At 38.8% G+C, this 21,592-nt stretch overlaps 1 protein-coding gene across 1 annotated transcript in view; it reads right to left on the bottom strand.

Moving 5' to 3' along the window:
• Window positions 1–21,592, bottom strand: part of LOC107703069 (vacuolar protein sorting-associated protein 13D-like) — a 42,807-nt gene that overhangs the window by 9,919 nt on the left and 11,296 nt on the right. The window contains 46 exon segments of the mRNA XM_016505578.1: window positions 659–826; window positions 937–1,071; window positions 1,188–1,336; window positions 1,425–1,521; window positions 1,633–1,782; window positions 2,229–2,378; window positions 2,506–2,610; window positions 2,767–2,937; window positions 3,035–3,143; window positions 3,281–3,438; window positions 3,528–3,630; window positions 3,777–4,012; window positions 5,324–5,447; window positions 5,559–5,734; window positions 5,837–5,967; window positions 7,068–7,210; window positions 7,442–7,568; window positions 7,690–7,881; window positions 7,989–8,236; window positions 8,321–8,537; window positions 8,617–8,767; window positions 8,841–8,888; window positions 9,147–9,282; window positions 10,322–10,474; window positions 10,562–10,667; window positions 10,960–11,034; window positions 12,188–12,313; window positions 12,437–12,577; window positions 13,981–14,070; window positions 14,159–14,356; window positions 14,447–14,521; window positions 14,659–14,860; window positions 14,940–15,095; window positions 15,192–15,325; window positions 16,195–16,466; window positions 16,546–16,758; window positions 16,834–16,949; window positions 17,415–17,586; window positions 17,702–17,915; window positions 18,051–18,201; window positions 18,865–18,912; window positions 19,341–19,523; window positions 20,472–20,652; window positions 20,748–20,874; window positions 20,959–21,049; window positions 21,204–21,592. The exon segment at window positions 21,204–21,592 is cut by the window's right edge and continues 11 nt beyond it. Coding sequence (XP_016361064.1) covers window positions 659–826; window positions 937–1,071; window positions 1,188–1,336; window positions 1,425–1,521; window positions 1,633–1,782; window positions 2,229–2,378; window positions 2,506–2,610; window positions 2,767–2,937; window positions 3,035–3,143; window positions 3,281–3,438; window positions 3,528–3,630; window positions 3,777–4,012; window positions 5,324–5,447; window positions 5,559–5,734; window positions 5,837–5,967; window positions 7,068–7,210; window positions 7,442–7,568; window positions 7,690–7,881; window positions 7,989–8,236; window positions 8,321–8,537; window positions 8,617–8,767; window positions 8,841–8,888; window positions 9,147–9,282; window positions 10,322–10,474; window positions 10,562–10,667; window positions 10,960–11,034; window positions 12,188–12,313; window positions 12,437–12,577; window positions 13,981–14,070; window positions 14,159–14,356; window positions 14,447–14,521; window positions 14,659–14,860; window positions 14,940–15,095; window positions 15,192–15,325; window positions 16,195–16,466; window positions 16,546–16,758; window positions 16,834–16,949; window positions 17,415–17,586; window positions 17,702–17,915; window positions 18,051–18,201; window positions 18,865–18,912; window positions 19,341–19,523; window positions 20,472–20,652; window positions 20,748–20,874; window positions 20,959–21,049; window positions 21,204–21,592 — 7,037 coding nt within the window.

Genomic DNA, 21,592 nt, shown 5'->3' with positions numbered 1-21,592 from the left:
TCAAGCTCAACACCAAGAGCTCACAAACGTACAACGTACATGAGAATGTTCCAGGGCTGATATTCAACTTTTATGCTTACGAAATAATTAAATGCTCGTATTCCCTGATTCTGTAAACATGCAGAAACCTGCCCGTTTACACAAGGAGAGCAAAACTAATAAACTTGCTGAACCTTTACCTCTCCATTGCATATTAGGATGAAAATCAGGTCAGATTGCTTTGCTGGTGAAGATCATGTGCATCTGACCTTTCAATGCTGTTCCCATTCTTTTCCTGGAAATCATCAAATGACAACATGTGGCTTGTTCTAGTGTTCCTGCTCAGGCAGACTGCTTGGACGGTTCTTCAAAAACATATTCAATAAGAAGTCTGAGAAATAAACAACTTCAGCTTCTAATTTACATTTGAACAGACCCGATCACAGAGGACAATTCATTCTCTTGTTTTTTCTCATTATGACTTGGCCTTGCACCCAGTGAATCCCTGTCTTGTGGTTACTGCTCTGGTACTTTGCAGCTGAACAGATGAACTTTATCATATGTCATACATTTGGGAATAATATGGCAAAATAACCCTGTGAAATACTTCAGTAATTGAGAATCGTGCATTGCCAGACAGACTGGTGAAGACGACAGTAAGAATGTGAACTTTGGCTACCTTGGCAGCTGAGTTGGAAACACCATGTGTAACACTGCGGATGAGCCCTCCAACGTTGCCGTACTTGATAAGTTCATTCATACCCTCAGTAACGTCATTCAGTAGGCCCATGGGGTTACCCAGGAAGTCCACTGAACCCAGGATCTGAGCTGCCTGACTGATAAGCTCCTACAAAAAAAAAAACAAAGAAAGTAGACGTAAGACCAAGAGCTAATGAAATCACACAGTGGTTAATTCTAAAGTAAATATAACAATTAAGAAAGAAGAATGTTTAAGACCTCTTTGAAGTGCTTGAGGATGTCACTGATGATCATCTCCTGCGTCTCATAGGGATGGACTCGAGTGTAGGGGTACATGTTAATGATTGCATCTTCAAACCGAATGAGTGGGAACCCAAGGGCTCCCTTCAAAGCCTGTGCAGAACAACATTTGATTATGCTACAGACCACTTCATAAACTTCATACAACAGAACTGCATCCAGTGAAGAACTGACAGTACTCCAGCTGTGTCCTACTGTGGCTCTTGTACCTTCAGGTCAGGGGGTAACTTGTGAGAGGTGAAGACACTCAGCTTGACCTGAGGAAGACTGATCTTCAAGTTCTCAAAATAATAACGCTTTGGAGTTCCTGCATCTTCATTGGTTTTCTCATAAAGGTTCTCATCCAGCTTCTCCACCTCTAAAACACAAAATCATCTACAGTACTTAGCAGAGAATCATAAGGTGCATTCCCCATACTGCACATCAGAGGGATACCCACTACACACCTCCCTCTGCCTGACCGTAGCCAAAGAATATGAGCAGTTTCATTAGGAGCTTCTCCTCAATGATGACAGTATAGCGGCGGGCTGTGACCATCAGATGCTGTAAGGCAGAGAGTAAAATCTATAATTAAACTCCTGTAGACAAAAGAAGATATACAGATATGCCTGAAGCATTTTGTGGAGACAAAGCGAGTCCATAAGTTGGTTTCACCTTATAAAGATCTGTGAGCATAAGACTGCTGGGCACTTTAACAGAGTTGACCTGCAAAGCAGGGCCTGAGTCCACTGCAGAACTTTCACTGGAGCTTGGAGCCACAAACAGCATAACAGGGTGAGTGGTGCCCAGGAGCTGGTTGTCCACCTGAAATATATGAGAAAATAAAGACATGTCTGTCAGAACTTTATTGAAGGCTGCTAAGTCAGCACACCCACAATCCATCCTTGTATGTAGTGCCCATATACGAGGAACGGCGGTATAAAGACATGGATTGCACATTAAATATATACATAAATGTCCACGAATGGTCTTTAGTAGGGACTACTAAATCTACTAATAGAGATCCAATGTACTAACAGAGATCCATAAAAGTGTTTTCTGGGACCTGGTATGAATCAAACATCAAATGTTGAGTTTTTTTTGTATTAACAGCCATCAATTTGCCTAGCTGATGGTCAAAAATATGGCAGATGAGCAAAAAAATTCGATAGTCAATCTTACTAACCGGTCAACCATCTTGACCCTTCCCTAATCCAAAGTGGGAAATTCTCACACATTGAAGAAGTATGTTTTGGTCTGTGTCTGCTTACCTGAATGTCTTTCACTGTAAGTTCTAGCACTTGGCTGGCAGTGGTACGGATGAAGTGCACATCAATGCCAGACAGAGTGGCAAAAACGAGCTCTTCAGGAAGCTTATTCACCAGTGACAGGCCCACTCCTTCCTCTAGGTTCACCAACACCTACACACAAAGGCAATAATTAGGGCATCTTAACTTCCAAGTTCAATATTTGTGAACTCTGTGCTAATTCTATTTTCACTGGAAACACAGTCAAGGCAAAATGCTACATCAGAAACATGGTTTTTACCTCAAGCTCCTCCTCAGGAACTTTCTTCTGAGCGCTCTCTTTATTCTGGTCTTCTTCCGTGCTGGGAGAGGGTCTATTCACGCGCCGTTGGTTGAAGTCACTGATCTGAAATGAGGTATGCAGCTTCTTATTATATTAGAAAGTGTGAAAGAAAGACAGGAACCAATTCCATTTTATATGGTTTCAGATGGCATGCTACACCAACCATGTCCTTCAATAACAATGAGAGTGTCTTACCCTAATAACAACGGGGTGTTTTACCTGCAATACTCGCGTTGGCCCATCAGGCAGGACTTGTATAGACAGAACCCCTGAGCCAGGCCTCATTTTCTGGTTGATGAACTGTTGCTCTGGTAACGGTTCCAAAACACCAGAGTCTGGTCCCAGTACCACCTCAGCACCATCATATAGTCCAGAAACTCCCCCTCTTACCTAAAACACCACAAACAGCTTTTTAAAGAGCCACAGATTGTTTAATACTGAAAATAGCCATCGAGGAGCAAAAAAATCAGATGAAATAAGGACAGACCTGGACGACTAGTCTGGGTAAACCACAGGTCAACATGCCAGAGCTGAAGTGCCATGTCTGGGTGGTGCTGCGGCGGCAGTCTGGCCGTCTCAACATCAGAGGCTCATAGCTAAAAAAGAAATACAAGATATGTGAGAAATGACACCCGCACACCATGATAATGTTTACTCTCTACATGAACAAGAACAAGCTTAAAATAAGACGGCACAAGTTGTCCTTTGTTGCGCTATGAAGCAGTTAGGTAACCTGTTGTCTGTCACTGCAGCCAGTCCAGCAATGTCAAGCACTAAAGATGAACTGAGGGGTCGAGGCTGAGAAGGTTTGCTCTGTGGAGGAGATGAGCCCTCATGACAGAGCATTCCTGTTCCCGTCATCCGCCAAAGCTGGGAGCGCTTTCCAGGCTCCTGAACAGATAAAGAAATGTGAGAACCTTTGAGAACAAACTATAATGAGAAACTGGCAGACAGATGGCTTCGGAAGAACATAAGCAGACCTTTTTCTTCAGGATGACTCTTTGTGTTTTCGTCTCCACATCCAGCACCAGTTCAGCACAGCTGACCACCCGTTTCCTCCCCACTGGCCTCTTTCCTGCATCTCTGTTATTAAATCAAGTGAATATTTACTTATATTTACAAACATACGTAATACGCTAGTGCGACGGCCAGTGGAAAGTTGTCTGCTTGAAATTGGTCCGTTTCAAAGATTAGTGAGCTATTTGGAAGTTTAGAGGTTGAGAACTCACTCTGAGAATGTGAAGGATGCAGCAATGTAGATGAAGTTCTCATAGTAGAGCTTGTTGTATTCTCTGAAGAAGTTCATGTCAGCAGTAACCTCTGAGGATCCAGCTCCCTTCACAGTGAGGGTGATGTAGGGTTGAAGAATGGGTTCGTCGCAGGCATAGTCTAGAACCGCCCCAGGTTTTACCTCTGTGTGTAGCCTGATATCAGCCACTCCATGTTGCCAGAACTGGATAGGCACCTGAAGTAAAGAGGACATGTATTATGGAGAAGTCTGCAGAGAAAATGTGCAAATGCTACAATAAGCTGGTACAAAATTCTCAAAGCTATTCACCAGCTTGAATAAAACAAATAACATGGCAGAAATGGAAGATGACAATGGAGCTGGGAAAACAACAGAATTTCTCTCAAAATGTTGGCAAGACCATCTTTGGACCTTATTGTTGTCAGAGACAACAAAGAAGATGCTGGAATAACGCAGGAGCTCACAGCGCTTTTAGAGTAGGCCAATGAGTGGAGAGGCACATATTGTCAGTGACAGTAGAGCAAGGTGCTTGCAACTAGATGTAGGATATTTCTATCCTCTGGATGTAGGCTCTGGAGTGGATTTGTGTGATATTGCTGCTAGAGCATAAACAGAAGTTTGATCATCCTCAGCTGGGTAGCCTAGATTGATGTTTGATGATGAAAGATATGAAACACCCAAAGACTCCAAGATAAATCACTGAGAATGTCTCTAATCCCAGCACCAACCAACATTTTGTTGTTTAATATCAAGACCCACACCAAAGAAGCAGCTAAATGTCTACCCATAATAATCATTAGCAGATCAAAAAAAGATCTGTTTTTAATGTAAGGGCAGCAGTGAGACAGAGAAACCACCGGATGCAGAGCTGTCAGGTGTGAATTCAATGCTTGACGGATGAATCAATTGCTTAAGTCATGCCAGAGGGAGTAAAAGAGCTATTTTGTGTGACAAAAGCTTTATATCCACCTTTTATAATGGCTAGAATGGTGTCTCGCTCAGTAAATTCAAAACCACCAACAGATCAAATGACGGGAAATCTGGCTTAGGGGTCGGAAGAAGGTGAGGGAAAATGTGCACACCTGCAGATACCCAATTAAACCCCAAATAACAGGCTAATATTAATTACAAGTACACCTTTTAAGAAGAATATGCTTTATGCCTACTCTTTCATACATGTTATGGTGTCCAGAATTGAACACTGAAAGGACATATTTTCTATAATAATAATTTTATTTTAAGAAGTCAAAGGCACAACCAGAACCCAAATCTCCCTTAAGCAAAACTGAAATTTATGAAATGAAAGAGGCGCACCACAATATCTTATATGATTTAGGTTGAGATTGTGGTTAGCACTGCATTCTTATTCATGTGTTTTGACAAATTGAGCTGTGATGCCCGTGGGTGACCTGAGTTCCTGGCTAGGTCATATTCCCAACCATCTTAGTGATACTCTTTATTCTCAAATCTTCTGAACCGTTCTACAGCCTTACAATACTTGATAATGTGTACCCTCTAAGGACTTACCTCAGAGATGTTATCTATACGGAAGGGTGGGGGCAGCTGGTCAGTGTCACTGAATGAGATTTGATATGTTGCCCCTTTCAAAGCAATCTCAGCTCGGAGGAAGAAGCAGTTTCCCAAAGTGTCCCTATGGAACACATAATGAGAGGAAAAATGTCTATGAAATTGAGAACTCCTCTCCAAGTCATTTTCTGTTCTGTTCAACTATCTCTAGAGCATATTTGGTGGCACTGGTTACCTCATGTTGATGTGGAAGGATTTAGGCTTGTTGACCTCAAAACCTCCAGACCAGGTGTAGTTGGGAACATCCATGAGACGGACACAGAGAAGCTGATCGTAGTCATTTCTGGGCCAGTGGAACACAACACTAGAGGCTGGCAGGGTGGAGATATATCCCTCTGGATTTGCAGTACCCTACAAGCAAACAAAACGTTATCAGTTATTATCCTGTGTCTTTTATTAGGAATATCTAAAACATAGCACAATGACAAACACAATGAAAACATGCATTCCCACCTTTCCTCTGACAAATTCCCGCTGAGAAAAGGCTAACTTGTGAGATGATCGATTGTCAAGCAGGTATCGTGGAGCAAAGGTCACAATGTGTGTGTCACGATAACGTCCTTTCCCTTTTCTCACATTTATTCCTATAATGAGACATTACATTATATTATTACATCAACTTAGCACAGTGGTGTCTACGCCTGCTTCTGGGTGGCCACTGTCCTGCAGATTTTGATATAAAACACACCTGAACCATCTAATCAGTGTCTTCAATTACTAGAAACATCCAGCGAGGTGTGTTAGTTGGAGCTAAACGCGGACGGAATTGTAGAATCCAGTCATAGAAAGGGAAATTACTGTATAACGCTATGGACTAGTGTCTGTGAATATTAAGCTGCAAAAATACTATTTAAATATGCATGTTCTCCGTGACTCCGTGTGAATGAATGTGAATTTCGTTTACTACACACATTCTGAAGCACGCATGACATGTTTTCAGCCACCAGCGCCCCAATATATGAGTACATAAACACATAAACATAATATCTAGAACTGCTCTGAGAGTTACTTCATGAGCATTTTACCGTTTCTTTTGAGAAAAACGTCACATCATATACAAACTGCAACTGTCACAGCAACCATCAAAATAAAAGTTTGGTTTAACTTAAAGAAACTGTGACAGAAATATATTACTGAATGTAATGACAGTACTACTACTAAAAATGAAATTATTAAAACATTATTTTCAAGGAATATTTACCAGAAAAATTATTTACCAGAATGTATTTACCAGAAAAATGTAAACACATAAAGCATAGTATTTCTGAAAAAATAAATAAATAAAATAATAATAATAATAAATTAGATTTTTTTTAATCAAATCGATTATTTAGAGATGCTTTTGATTATTAAAATGTAATGAAACCATTAAAATGAAATAAAGAAAAATATTGGAAAACAGAATTTGGTAAAAATAAAACATTTGAGAAAAAAAAAAACGCATTTCATAGGGCCATAAAATTGCAATTTTTGTCAAACTTTTAATACATTGCTGTTAAATTGTGTAAGTTTCATGATTTCAATTAATTAAACAATAAATTTAAATTTAACCATTAAAACTGAGTCTAGAAAAAATAAAACGGAAAAACCTAAATTTGAGAAAAAAAAAAAATGGAATTTGGGGAGAAAAAAAAAAGGATTTCACAGATGCTTATCTTAAAACAGGAAAGGCATTCCTTATTACCTATATTGTAGATGAGTCCGGGTCTGTTACCATGCTGGATGACTTTAACTGCTCTCACTCCACTCCCCCCATCCAGAGAGAAACCTTGGCACCATCCTGGAACACCATCTGGGTGGATCCCTTTACCGATCCGCATGGTGCACCTGTTCAAAAAGGACAAGACTTTAGAGAGCTTTAAGGAATAAAGGGTAATTATGTAGTTAAATTACATTTCTGCTATGTTGAGTAATTAATAAATGATATAATAAATGAATAAAATGGTGGTGGAATTTATGCAGGCTAATTAAATAAGATATACAAAAGCATTTGATGAGTGGGGATGGTGGGAACACACAATGAAAATTATTTGGATTTTCCCCTTCTCTTGCACTCACATATTGGGTTGCTCTTTGTCAGTGTAGCAAAAGAGCAATGGGCTCAAACTCCTGGCTAACTCATGCTCCTCAAACTGCCCAGCGGCATCCGTTTTCCCATTGTCCTGGCGAAAGATCAGAGGCAGCCCTGCAGACACAATAATAAATGGAAATATTACAGATGTGGTGCAGCACAGTTGTGTTCAGTTAAGGTTTTGAATTCATATCATCAATCTATAGTCAATGCATACATAGATCTGAAAGCATACCAGTCTTGTTGACAAGCCAATAGGAAGCAGAGATGAGGATTTTTAATGCTCCATGGGCTCTGAGAACAATCCGTATGGTGAGACAGAGCAGCCGTTTGTTGACATCATATAACCGCATGCGCACCACATAATTTTGTGTACCGGGAGGGATGAGCAGCTCCTTACACATAGGAAAGTTCTCCAGGAGCACACCTAAGAACAAATAGCAAACTCATGATGCTTTATGTCAACAGAAATGTGGATTAGTAAAGCAACTTATATGTTAAATATGTGATAAATTATCATGTACTCCAATTTACCTAATTCTAGATTTTGTGACGTGTCTGCTGCATGCAGCACTGCCTCTTTGCCTGGTTTCATGGTTCCCTTGATTGAGGTCCCTTTGATGTAGTAGTTAAGGTCACAGGGAAGAAGGTTGGCCAGCACCAGGGTGGGCAGCAGATAGATGGTGTGACCTGGTTGGTGGTAGATCTGCTTTGTACCTCCTGCTACAGTTTTGCCAGGCTTCTGATCAGGGTAGTTCTCTTTTTTAATGACAACACAAAACCTAAAAAAGTACAAAAGTGTTTACAACTCTAGGTTCATTCTTCATTTGGTATTTTCTTTCTCCAGTCAGCCTATTTTTTTTTACCTGAAGCTGCGCTTGAGTTGTTCATCAAAGTCTGCTGACTGGCACTCTCTCTTACTGCTGCTGACCTCACCAGGCCGCTCCACAGAGGTCCAATGGATGGGCATTTTACAGAAGAACAACCCCAAGCCTTTAGGTCTCGCCTGAAGCCTCCAAGAGGTCAGATGGAGAGGGATGGCCAAGGCCTCTCCAGGCAGGATGGGAGGCAGGACAACAGGTTCTATAGAAGGTAAACAATTAAATTTAGATTCCTAGTTGATAAACACAGGTACACCATAAACAATAAGGTGTGTGCTTACTGTCTGGAGCTGAAGGGCTGTCTAGTCGCACTTCCATGGGAACCTCAAGGTGATTCTTCACTGTGAGTGCTGACTGCACTGTAATGACCTTACGTGCACTGCCCTCCATAGTGATAGAGAAAACCACTCGAACAGGCGGCAAAGCTGAGAACTGAACAGAGATTATAGATTGTGTACATACTCTAGAATAATTTAGTATAATGTTACGAGATACAAACACTTACATATACATGAGGGTGTATGATGTTGGTTCTGCTAATTGGGCTGCCAACCTAGAAAAGCCATATCATTACATTTTTATGAAGCATTTTTATTTTTCATGAACTACTCAAAGATTTTGCATTTCAAAATGATGAAATAAGAGAGCAGAAAAAAAAGTTTGATTTAAAAGACCCATGAGAGAAGTCAAAGACTTCAAAATGCATATAGAGAATCACTAATATAATGCATTTGTGAATTACTAATGAGTTTAGTGGTTTAAACGTATGTCGAAAAATTAATTCTCCACATAACGACCTATTAAAACTCACAGTACTTGAGGGGTTGTTTCGATCAGGAGCGGCGTAGCGGAAGAATACTCCAACCTTGTCCACTGACACTGGCTTCACCTGCTCCCAGCCTACAACACGCACCAGCAGCTGGTGGAGTTTCAGCTCATGGGTGTGTCTGGTCAGAGCACATCATCAGCAAAGAGGTGGAAAGTACAATCAATGAGGTATTAAAGGACAAACAATACAGCAAATAAAAAAAAAATAGTTTACAGTTCAACACGTTTTTCTTTTTGGTAAACAAGTAAAAACATTTCAATATTTCTGGTTATACTGTAATATGATAATAATTCAACAGTGCATGGCATATTGTTTATTGCTTTTAAGTTTGGCTCCATTCTGATAGCAGTGTTATTACTGTTAGCTTTTTTTTTTTTTTTATATATATATTACCTCGGCAACTTACTTACTAAATATGTTTAAGTTGAAGATCTAAAATTTCTAAAAAGTAAAATTAAACTAAAACCATAAGTTACAATTTTAAAAAGCAAAAGCTTATACATTTATTTTACAAAAAAGCACATAAATTACAAAAAATACACTAAATTACAATGATAACTGAAATATAAAAATAAAAGCTACTTTCAAAAGATTAAAAAAGTAGTATATAATATTAATGTATATTAAATAGTACATATAATAGTATATAAATAATACTTTTCACGACCCAATAAACTACAGATGAATCAAAACAAGTTCAGCTCAACATTTTTTCCTGAATATCTTACCTGCTAAATTACAGGCTAACAATCTAAAATGACAGTACACAAAATGTGGGGCAACCTTGGAAGATTGCCTTGCTCAAGGATAAAATGTTGGTCGAGGTCGAGGTCGAGGAGGACCGTGATTTCTGTAACGTCACAGCTTCTGCATCATTTCGCCTGGGATCAAGAAGTCATAACCTCTAAGCTATGAACAATCCCAGAGTTGGAGAACCGCTGTAGTTACTATTCATTTCTATTATAACTGTGCCCCTGAGCATGGCACTAAAGCCAGGTTTTCTCCAGAAAGTTTGTCATGAAGCTATTGTCTATAAGTCGCTTTGTATGAAAAAAAAAAAGCCTAAAATTCTCATGAGAAAGCAAGTATAAACAATGGTGTCCAACGCTAGCACATTCAAAGCCAATTGTATTTATGAAAGAGACACCCTCTTCTACCTGTGTCTCAGTTTCTCCCGGGCCTCAAACTCAAATGGGATCTCCTCCCCTGGCAGCACCTCTCTCCACTGGCTGATGTTGTGCATATCGTCGGTCCCAGGCCCATGCACATCAGATATGGAGTCAGCACTACTGCTGTGAGACAGCGCCACTCTGTGGACACAGCAGAACCACCTTGCATTTTTACAAACTATTAAATGCAGCTGAATATTGTAGGAATAATATATGCGTTCTTCTGACCTGGTTGGTGTGGTAGTGAGAGTAGCAAACAATATAGTGCATCCAGTATGGTTACGTAAGGCATAGGGCACAAATGGTTGTCTCCTCTTGGAGAGCTTCATATCCGCTGAAACAATGGCATGAATATAAAATAAGCCACAGGCTTTCATTAATCAGTGACAATTATACAACACATTCATTAACTCTGTAATAAGAAAGCATGATTTAAAGAAAAAGATGGCATCAGAAACTACCATTTAACACAAAACAGGTTTAATATATATGGTTGTAGGTTAAGGGACAGGGTAAATGAAGGGTTAGGGTTAGAGAACTCGGAGAACGAGGCTATCCTAAGCTCTATGACACCAAACACGATCTTCTGACTTCTCTATAGTTGGCTGCACATCTATGAACTGTACCTCGGGCATGAATCTGCTGCTCGAGACAAGTCAAGCTGGTAGAGCTTCTAGTTCTAAGGTAGGCAAGAGGAAGACCTGACAGCAGAGAGAAAGGGTTAGGGAAAAGAGAAGAGATAGATACATGCTAGGAGTCTGTGGGAAGAGGGGAGACGCATACGGTCAAAGAGAAGGGTAGAATGAGACGCACACATCATGAGAGTATATGCTGTGGTCTTATCTTACAAACACTTTGAAAACAGCTCATTGTTAGTCACCAATTCAAAATGATATTAAGATTTATGTTTATATTCAAAAGAAATAAACCTGATTTAAACGGTTACTTATTTTAAAATACATTTATTTGATGGATTTACAGTTTCAAACCATTCAACATTAACTTGTCTAAAGCTGAAGTGTATGAGTGTGAAGTGTTTTGATGTTAAAATACTATCCTACCATCCTAGCTTAAAATGTAGAGACAACAATAAAAACTTTTTCTGTAGGTTGATTTCTCAGGTTTGTCTGACCAGTGACAGACACAAAGAGTGTATGGGACCCCTGTTTAATAATCAGTATCTTTGTAATTACACTACCGTTCAAAAGTTTGAGGTCAGTAATTTTTTTTAAATAGAAATTAATACTTTTATTTAGTGAGGATGCATTAAATTGATCAAAAGTAACAGTAAAGACATTTGAAACTAGATTTGTATCACAAATAAATGCTGTTAATTTGATCTCTCTATTCATCAAAGAACACAGAAAAATGGTTTCCACAAAACTATTAAGCAGCACAACTGTTTTCAATATTGATAATAATAATAATAAAAATGTTTCTTGAGCACCAAAACAGCATATTAGAATGATGTCTGATTAAAATTCAGCTTTGACGTCACAGGAATGAATCAAACTGTAAAATGTATTTAAATAGAAAACAGTTAATTTAAATTGTAATAATATTTCACAATATTACTGTTTTTATTGTATTATTAATCAAATTAATGCAACTGTGGTGAGTATAAGAGACATGTAAAAAAATGTTTAATTCATACTGACTCCAAACTTTTGAACAATAATGTACATATGGTAACACTTGTAGTGCAAAATTTACACACTTCAGCTTTAAAAATTATGGATAAGGTATATTAAGCTCTAATGTAAGCAAATATGTAACACACAGTGTTGCAGTGCAGTTAATCTTTTTTTTAAGAGCTGAAAGAAAGTGCAGGTTAAGCAAACGGCTGTTACTCACTCTGGCCAAAGGAGGGGGGGTCCACTGATGATCCCATCCAAGACAAGGCGGCGGAGGACTGTGGCGACTGCTCGTCTTCCTTGCAGTAATCTGCTAACCACGAAGTCTTGGTGGTGCTGTACTGCTCTGTTTGTCAGAACGACAGGCCGCAGCAGAGTGTCAAAATTAACATACCACTCATAAATATGGAAGCAAACAGTTAGAGAAAAGCATAGAGGCCTATGAGTGTGTTTGACCCAGACTATGTACCCAGTAAGACCGAGGTGATGTTGACATCCAGCCTCTGCTTGGCTCGAACTCCGATCTTCAGGCGAGGAGGATGGAGCCGGCCTGCCGCCTGTCGCTGCCAATCCAGTAAACATGGCCAAGGCTCGATGAATGGCTCCCAGCCTATAGACCGGCAGACACAAATGTGTGTGCTCATGAATGTACACAGAAATACATAGTGAACAGTTTACACTCAGTTCACAATTAGCTCACATCTCAATCCTTGAAAATGCCCCATATAGTCTTCCGTGGAAATGTGACATTAGTTAAAATGTGTCGAACAGAAAATGGTAAATGTGTCAAATGGAAAATGTTCTTAATATATATCAATTATTTTACATCCTTTTTTCCTCCATTTTATTATTATAAATGTTTTCACAACTTCTAGCTTTAGTCTACAGGTAGGATTCTTTGATGAATAAAAATTTAAAAAGAACAGCATTTATTCAAAATATAAATATTTTCTAACAATATAAATATTTGCTATCACTTCTTATCAATTGAACACATCCTTGCTGAATAAAAGTTTTAATTTCTTTAAAAAAATAAATAAATGAAGAAAATGAACGGTAGTGTATATTGTTAGAAAATATTTATATTTTAAATAAATGCTCTTCTTTTTAACTTTTTATTCATCAGAAATCCTGGGAAAAAAGTATCACAGGTTCCAAAAAAATATTAAGCAGCACAACTGTTTCCAGCACGGATAATAAATCAGCATATTAGACTGATTTCTGAAGGACCATGTGACACTTTATACTGGAGGCAATGTTTCTTCTTATTATTATAAATGTTGAAAACAGTTGTACTTCTTAATATTTTTTTGTGGAAACCATGATATATATATATATATATATATATATATATATATATATATATATATGTTTTCATTTTAGTTTGAGTTTTCATAATTTTATGTGCTTTTCACATTTTCACTAGTATATATGTTTTATATTCAGTTTTTATATTCTATTTATACTTTAAGTTATTTACTTTATTTAGTTGCCAAATTTGTAACTAATTTTTAAATAATATTTACAGTATATTTTGTTCTAAGCCTTATTTGAAATACCTGAAATTACCTTGTCATCTAACAAAGTTAAATGTTAAATGTCCTCTTTAGCAAAACCCAAATATATGAATATCCATTTTTCATACTGTACATAATAATGATATAATGCCTGAATTCACTTTAGCTTATATAACAATATAATTGATTGTTTTAGACAAAATAGTACTCAGTTTTAATATTATGTATTGGTTATCAGCTATAGCATATAAATAACTATTAGGCAGAATTTTAATAGCAGTGCATCTCTACATTCCAGGTATAAGTTAGTTTAAGAATCCCCTTTCAATGTTTCAGATTTTAATTTAAACTCCATACTTGTGGAGAGATAAAATGGGATAGTTCTATAAAATGACTCTAAACCAGTGAGTTAAATGTTATTTGAACTGTAGAAAGGATTGACTAACTTTTGAGAAGGTACTGAGATCCAGGGTGGCACACAATGCTGAGATCTTACCTGAGAGTTCTCTATTGTAATAATCTCCAGACAGAGTGAAACTAGCCTTGCCTTCCTTTATAGACCCAATCCTCTGGAGAACATAAAGACCTGCAATAGAGGAGGAAAGCTGCTAAAGAACTTCCTGCCTACAGTATATTTGATATTATGGAGTATCACAGTATGCGGCCATCCTCACGTGAGAATGTGAGCTCTGCCAGAGGGACGTCACAGTCCAGGCAGTCATCGATAAAGCAGATACACACGCTCTCTGCCTTCACTTCCACTCCAGATAGGGGAGGAGCCGAGTGGCTGCTGGAGTCTGAGTCGGTTCGGCTTCGGCCAGACATGCTCTCTGCGTTCTCCAACAGCCATGTGGCGGCTTGGTCCAACTGACCTGTAATTCAACACACACACACAGACAATGGATCATCACACAATTCACACGTGTTTTCTGTAATTTTGGTAGACAAGTGCACTGGTGTACCTTTACAGTGAACGAGTGCCCGTCTGCAGTCTTCCCTTTTGAACCCAAGATCCTGTAACCGTTTAAGCTGACCCTCTAAAATAAAATATTTTAAGAAACTTCAGCAAAGCTTTTTATATAAAGGGATAGTTTCACCCAAAAATAAACAAATCTTCGCAGATCTCTTTGAGATATTCAAATAGAAACAATATATTTTTTATCAGTTAACAAACCCAGTAAAGCCTCTGTCTTTTGCTTAAAGCTGTCCTTTGATTTGGATGGAGTGTCTGTGCTGGCAGTGGACGCTGAAATCTCAGCTTCTGTGGCAGTGTCCGAAGGGCCGGTGGATCCTGTGGTTGGAATGGACTTGGCTATTGCCAGGAAAAGCAGCACATCATTGTAGGAAAGACGGATGTCTAGAGCTGGAAACTGGATCTGTGGGGGAAACGAAATCTTAAATTGTGCACCTATATAGTTCATCCTGACCTGTGGTTCAATTTAACTGAATAGTGACCTCCAACAGAGGTGGAAAGTCCTCTATGTTGAAGGCATCAAGGAGTCCTGAACTGCTCTGGTACGTTGGGCTGCCACAGAGCTCCATTTGTACATTGACAGGATCAATGATAGACAAAGCCGTTTCCTGTTCACTCCCCAGTCGACAGGAGAATACCTAAGCAGGGGTGGAAGAAAACAAAAAAATGTAACTACAACACTGCTTTCTTTTATGTCATGGATACTGTAAAATCATAGATGTCCAGGGCATTACCTCAATGCCTGCTAAGCTGCCAGAGAAAGGCCTGTCCAGAAGTCGAGGCTTGTAGGTGAGTACAGTAGTGCCTTTCAGAATGATAGCATTGGTGTCCAAACATGAAGAATCTTCAACGACCACAAACTCTGTCCCTAAAGGAAAAAAAGACAGCAGAAATTAGACAATGCAATTCCAGATATAGAATTTTTTTTATTGTAATAATATTTCACAATATTACTGTTTTACTGTATTTTTGATTAAATAAATGCAGCCTTGGTGAGCATAAGAGACTTCTTTCAAACATAAAACATTTAACTGCAGTGTATGTACACTACAATGGGTATTTTTATATACAGTCCAACCAAAATTTATTCAGACACCTTCAACATTTCTCACATTATCACAGTTTATTTGCTATAGTTTAGAAAATGGTAATAAAATATGACAAGAACTCACAGAGTTAAACTGTGTCAGAACAAATTCATCTTGATAATGTCAGATAACTTTGATAGAAGGGTATGTAATGAATTTGGTTGAATAGCTGTCAGCTGTTACATTCAAGTACACAATTTGATAATACCAATTTAGGTCAACCAATTACCAAGCAATGCTTAATTTTGTTCAGTCTGTGGTATAAAAAGGTCGCATTAGGAATTAAAGAAAAAACACTTACGCAAAACAAGGTCAGGTCAAAGTGTCTGAATAATTTATGATACCAAATTTTTATCAATTTTACAGGTAGTCCACTGTATGAAGAAATTTTGGGTATATGTCACAGTTTACTTTATTTTGCTATCCTCACTTACATAAATGAACTATTGCCTGCACCCTCTAGTAAAAAAAATATCAAACATTATATCTGGTGTCTGAATAATTTTTGGTTTGACTGTAGCTTTTGAATTTTTGATCTAATCAAGAAAAGCCCTGATCTAATTCAATGAAATTTATACATCACAATTGTAAGATTTGTGTGTCCAAAAATGTCAGGACTTTACAATACACAGTATTGTAAAGATGTTACCTGTCACATTGATTTTGACCTCCAGGTATTTATCTTGAGTGACTGGCACAGTGGATCGTTTAGTGACCACGCCGCTCTTGACTGTTTTGGGCATGACGGCTCCTGTGCCGCCTTGGTCACTGCTGCCACTAGGCCAGCGCTGGTGGGTAAGCGCTGCTCCTTTTTCTGCAGGCATGTGCAGAAAGTCCCTCACCAGCTGTAGCCAATCAAAAATGAGGAAAACTCGCAGATTGTTTAAAACCACAGTGAAGCATGAGGAGTCCCGCGTAGATCTGTGAGAGAGAGAATATATAGTAGAACAAGCATTTAGTCTTTAGATGCATTTAAATGCTTTCAGTGGCGGCCCCAGACCTGTAATGTAGCTCCAGCTGCAGTGAGGCTCGGTTAGCGCCGGTCCTGGACGGCTGCAGAACGCAATCAAACACATTGCGTTTCCCTTCTGTGGGTCCACTGCTCCCAGTGAATCGTGTGTCATGTGCCAGGAGTGAATGAGACACCAGATTCACAGACTTGGAGCTATTAGAGAAACTCTCTAACAGGAGCTTCGATTTCATAAAGTCAAACCTTTTAGGAGTAAAAGAGTAAGCACATTAGTTATCCCTGTGGTAAAGAAATAAAACATTTTGAACAAAGAAGTACCTGGCCAAGGAGTGGTTATGGCCTGTGGATTTAGGGTTGTCCAGTAACTCCAGACTGACGTCCTTCATGTCCACCAGAAGAGACAGGGATGTGTACACATCACCGCTTAACACGGTCTGCAAGATGACACTTGTATTAATACATTGTGAATAACCTGCAAATATTCTTTTGGGCTTTGCCTTTAGTACAGATAGGACTGTTCAAGAGGGGATAGGAAGCGATGGTAAAAGAATCAAGAAATTACCAAATCTAATTTATAAACAAATTAGCCATTCTACATAATTCATATCAGTGGTCAGCAATATTTTTAATTTTTCTTGTTAATCACAGTTCCACTGTTTAACGACACTTCCATTAATACATTGTGACGGCCAGCAAAGCCTGAAAATTACTTTTTTAAATAAACAAATTAGCCATTCTTCAAAATGTATATCAGTGGTCATTTTTTCATATGAAGGGTAATTTTTTTAATGGTGGCAAGCTAAAAATCATATGATAAAGAAATGCCGGTTTTAACTGTGAACCACAAAACAGTTCGCATTTCAAAAGGAGTATCAGCAAAGCTTCTGTAATAAGCTTACATAGGTGCTGGGGTCTTGGAGATTGTAAGGTCTGAGGAACTCCTCCACAGGCTCTCCCAGGTTGTGCTCCAAGAGTCCGTGGATCAGCTGATACCTCTCCAGGTCTAGGGAGCAGTGGACAGAAGACAGGTTGCCGTGGATAGACATGTCCGGGACAGCATGACTTAGTTCCCTAAGACAAGGCGGAAATGAAACACATGTTCAAAACAAAGACAAATAAAACCTAAACTGGGAGTATGTTTAAATAAGGCAGAAAAGCTTAAGATACATAAGGACAGCTGACTGACTTGTCAAGGTTGCCCTCTACTTTCAGCTTTAGATGGCAGCGCTCCTTTAGCAGCCTCTCTCCACTCCTACGAACTGCGTAAGATGGGAAGATCAAGTCTGTTTCCAGATGCTTTCCATCACTGTCCCATGGCTCACAGGGCAGCCGCTCTGCTGCAAAGATGTCCATCTCCTGAAGGTCCAGAGCTATACAGTCCAGCAGACACACATGGTCTTCTGTAACACAAGGGCATGTCAGTTACCACATGAGTTCAGGTAGATATAAATATACAGAAGGATCTAAAGAATTAGTCCACTAGTAAAAATTGTGTTTCCCCACAATAAAGTGCATCTCAGATTCTGGGTACTAACCTGGACTCGATGGCACATCTGCTTCTGGGATGCATTCGAGGCCAGGCTGGGGTCTGCCCAGGGTAAATCCAGAAGTTGTGCTGGAACTTGAAGACTTTTTATCAATAGTCTTCCCAGCATCCGAGGCAGACTGGGCATCCTTCACTCGATCCTTCAGGAATGATTATTTTGTAAATCAACAGCCAAAGAGAAATCATTTTAAAATTGCAACCAAAATATGAATTGTTAATTATAGAAGCAGTATAGAAATTTAATTGGAAATAAGATTGTGCGATCTTAAAACGTTTAGATTTAAAAGATACTATAACAAAAGTGTGAGCTTAGTTCAGTGTGCACTGCAGCCAAAAGACTGACATAGAAAACAGTGTTGGCATCAATTCCACCAAATATCACTCATGTAGGATAATTACTTCAAAGTCACAAATACTTTGCTAATCTTCAAAGACATGCATGGCTCACTTTTAATATAAAATAAAGGTATAGTTCACCCAGAAATGAAAATTCATTATTTACATAATGTCATTTAAACACCATAAAAGGATGTTTTAAATAATGTTTACATAGATCTTTACCATACAAATGCAAATAAATAAATAAAAATCAGCATACAGTACATAAAACGTATAAGTGAGTAAATAATGAGATACTTTTCATTTTTGGGTGACATTTACATTAAATTTCACTGAATTGGAAATCCAAATGGAATTAATTTAATGTGAAACTCCTTGCATAAGTCATGAAAAAAGCAAAGAGAGAAGGGACACCATCATATTACCAAATAAGAAACACACATCCGATTAGCATTCCCTGATACCTTATAATGTGAGGGATCCTTGTATGAATTAGCATGCAAAATCAAATTCTTCAAACACAAATAATAAGATGAATGTTAATGTTCATAAACCGTTGTTGTTAATTTGGGTCTCATATTCACACAACCTGTAGACAACCACACAGGGATTAAATTAAAGGTGAATCCACACTAATATAATTTTTCTACTAAAAAACTGTGATCTTAACCATGCAGAGTAAAGAATGGGACTCTATCCATGAAGCAATTTCCTCAATGCTTGTTTGAGAAATTCAATTTAAGCTATCAACCCTCAATGCGTTTCCCCACCCCCAAGTCTTTTTTACATTATGAAATCATTCTCAGATTGCAGCAAACCGACAGTAAAATGCTCCTTAAATGCATCCCACAGGTGCAGAGTGGTGGTGTAGTGTGTATATGGTGATGGTAGGACTCACCAGAGAAGGGAAAAAGGTATGTGCCATTGTAAGTTTCTCTACCTTATCTCTGAGAGAGAAGGTGCCACGAGTGCCAGCAGGCAGGAAGCGGTTACGCACTCGGAGTTGGCCCAGGTTGGCCACTATGAGGCGTTTAGACCGGGAGCTCTCTGGGATCAAGAGGACAGGAGCACCTGCCTCAATGTCCAGTAGCACACGCGCAGCTCGCTGTGGGCGCTCACGCACCTGTAGGGTAGAAAGTGAATTAAAACAATCCCCTTTAAAGATCACTGCAATGTCATGACGGCCTAGAATTAAATGGCATCTCACTACATGTCCGAATAAAGTAATCTATTTTTAAATGTTAAGCTAATTTAGAGTGATTATATTAAGGTAAACAACATGACAGTGTTTTACATTTTCTGTTCATCATGTGTAGACCAACTCAGCACGAAGTCGTTCATTAAACTTCAAAGTTAAAATGATCAAATGAAACTTGTTTTCAGTTAGCATTCTAACATCTTAGCACAGCACTAACTGGTTTAAAAAGCACAGCATTTTGATTAGCTCGATCAAGAATGCACAATAACCATGTTGTCTAACAAACACAGAACAAAACAATTATCTGTAAAAGCAACAAAATTCTCATTTGACCTATACATCTGGGCATTTCAAAATACTTCAAAGAAAACCAACCCATCTGCAAGATAACATTGATGGTAAGATGAATTAATCAAATCAACAAAAACCTGTTAAGTAGATGCAAATATTGGTACTTTTGCTAATGCAAAGCGGAAAAAGGACTGAGAGCAAGACACGAGAATGTCCTAATGGGTAACTGCTGATCTCTAGCCTGTGGTATGTAAGAGGGGATTAGAGCCAGGACAGACAGCTCAGTGTCCAGCCTCATCACCAGTGTCTCCAGTTTGAAGGAAATGGGTGTTGACAACAACTTGTATAACTCTATTTTGTCTCTGCAGGGAAGGATTGAGGACATCCAGCTGATTACCCAAATGGTTATCTGAGCAGCAATAGCTGGTCTGTTTTCCCTGGGATACATGCATCACTTACATTAGGTTGTAGTACAAAGCAGTCTCAAGGTGGGCCAAATAAAATTTAAGGATGCTATCTCAACATTTCAATTTATCGTCTAAAGTTTACAACTGAACAAACAGAATTAAAATGGGACCTTACAGCCTGACCCTCAATGGCTGCTCTCTGCCTGCCCAGGACATCCTGTAGCTGTGTGAAGTGCTGGATGAAGGCCACCACCTCAGCCTGGAAGCGCTGGGTATGGACATACTGTACTGAGGCCATCTGAAGAGACACCTTCATATCATATTCCCGCTGCAAACAGGGGTCAGGTTCGCCATACCTGGAGATAGAGGCAATGTCAAAATTAAATTATGGACACAAAAAAATGTGGACCTGTATGTAATATGCATAAAATGATAGAAAAAAAGAAAATACTTGTGTATGTCATAGACAAGGGCCTCTCCACCATGTGTTGTGAATCTCTCTCTGTACAGATCACCGTGGGGTGTCAAATCACTCAATGACAAACTTCCCAGACTTCCTTGAAAAGCCAGATCGCCATCTAAAAGTGTGGTGTACATAAAACATACATTTTCAGAAAAAGCTTTTTTCTGATTTTAACAAATATTATTATAATTATACACACCAATCATTTCCATATGCGTAAACAGTTTAGAGACACTAGCTTTAGCAAGCTCGTTGGATTTCTTCCTTAGTACCAGTGATAAAGAGTGAACCTGTGGAGGAAGTACACAAGTCATTTTCTTAAAGTTTATACTGTCCATAATTTTTTTAATGTAAGGAAACATATGTTGTTCATTAAATATTCTTTTTTAAAACATTTATTAATTGATATAATTATTAAAATTTCTTGCATTATTTTTACTGTACCTTTAAATCTAGCTTTGTATTGACCTTTTCCTCAATCTCTGTATACAAATCTCCCAGATCATTGAGGGTACTATTTTCCAGTGAGAGTTCAGGTGTAGGCTGAGGTGTGGTGGTAGGCACTTTCACAGCATGGTTATTAGCAGTAGAGCCAATGCCAAAGAAGTCTAGAATCATTACCCAGGTTTGCAGTGTGATGAGAATATCAAGGCAGTTGAAGTCCACATCCACACTACGGCCGATACTGCCATATCGTGTCTTAAACTCTGGGTGCCGCCTATCAACCATTAGCACGTTGATATGTACCAAAGAATCATCAAAGTCTGGCCGTGGGTGTGGAGACGGAGTATGGCGGGATGGGGATGGAGGAGGGGTACTGGGGCACTCTGCAT

Source organism: Sinocyclocheilus anshuiensis, unplaced genomic scaffold (assembly GCF_001515605.1).
Source record: "Sinocyclocheilus anshuiensis isolate Anshui unplaced genomic scaffold, SAMN03320099.WGS_v1.1 scaffold883, whole genome shotgun sequence".
In the NCBI taxonomy this organism is placed as follows: domain Eukaryota; kingdom Metazoa; phylum Chordata; class Actinopteri; order Cypriniformes; family Cyprinidae; genus Sinocyclocheilus; species Sinocyclocheilus anshuiensis.
The sequence above is the reverse complement of the archived record's forward strand: the minus strand, read 5'-3'. Positions and strand labels throughout refer to the sequence as shown.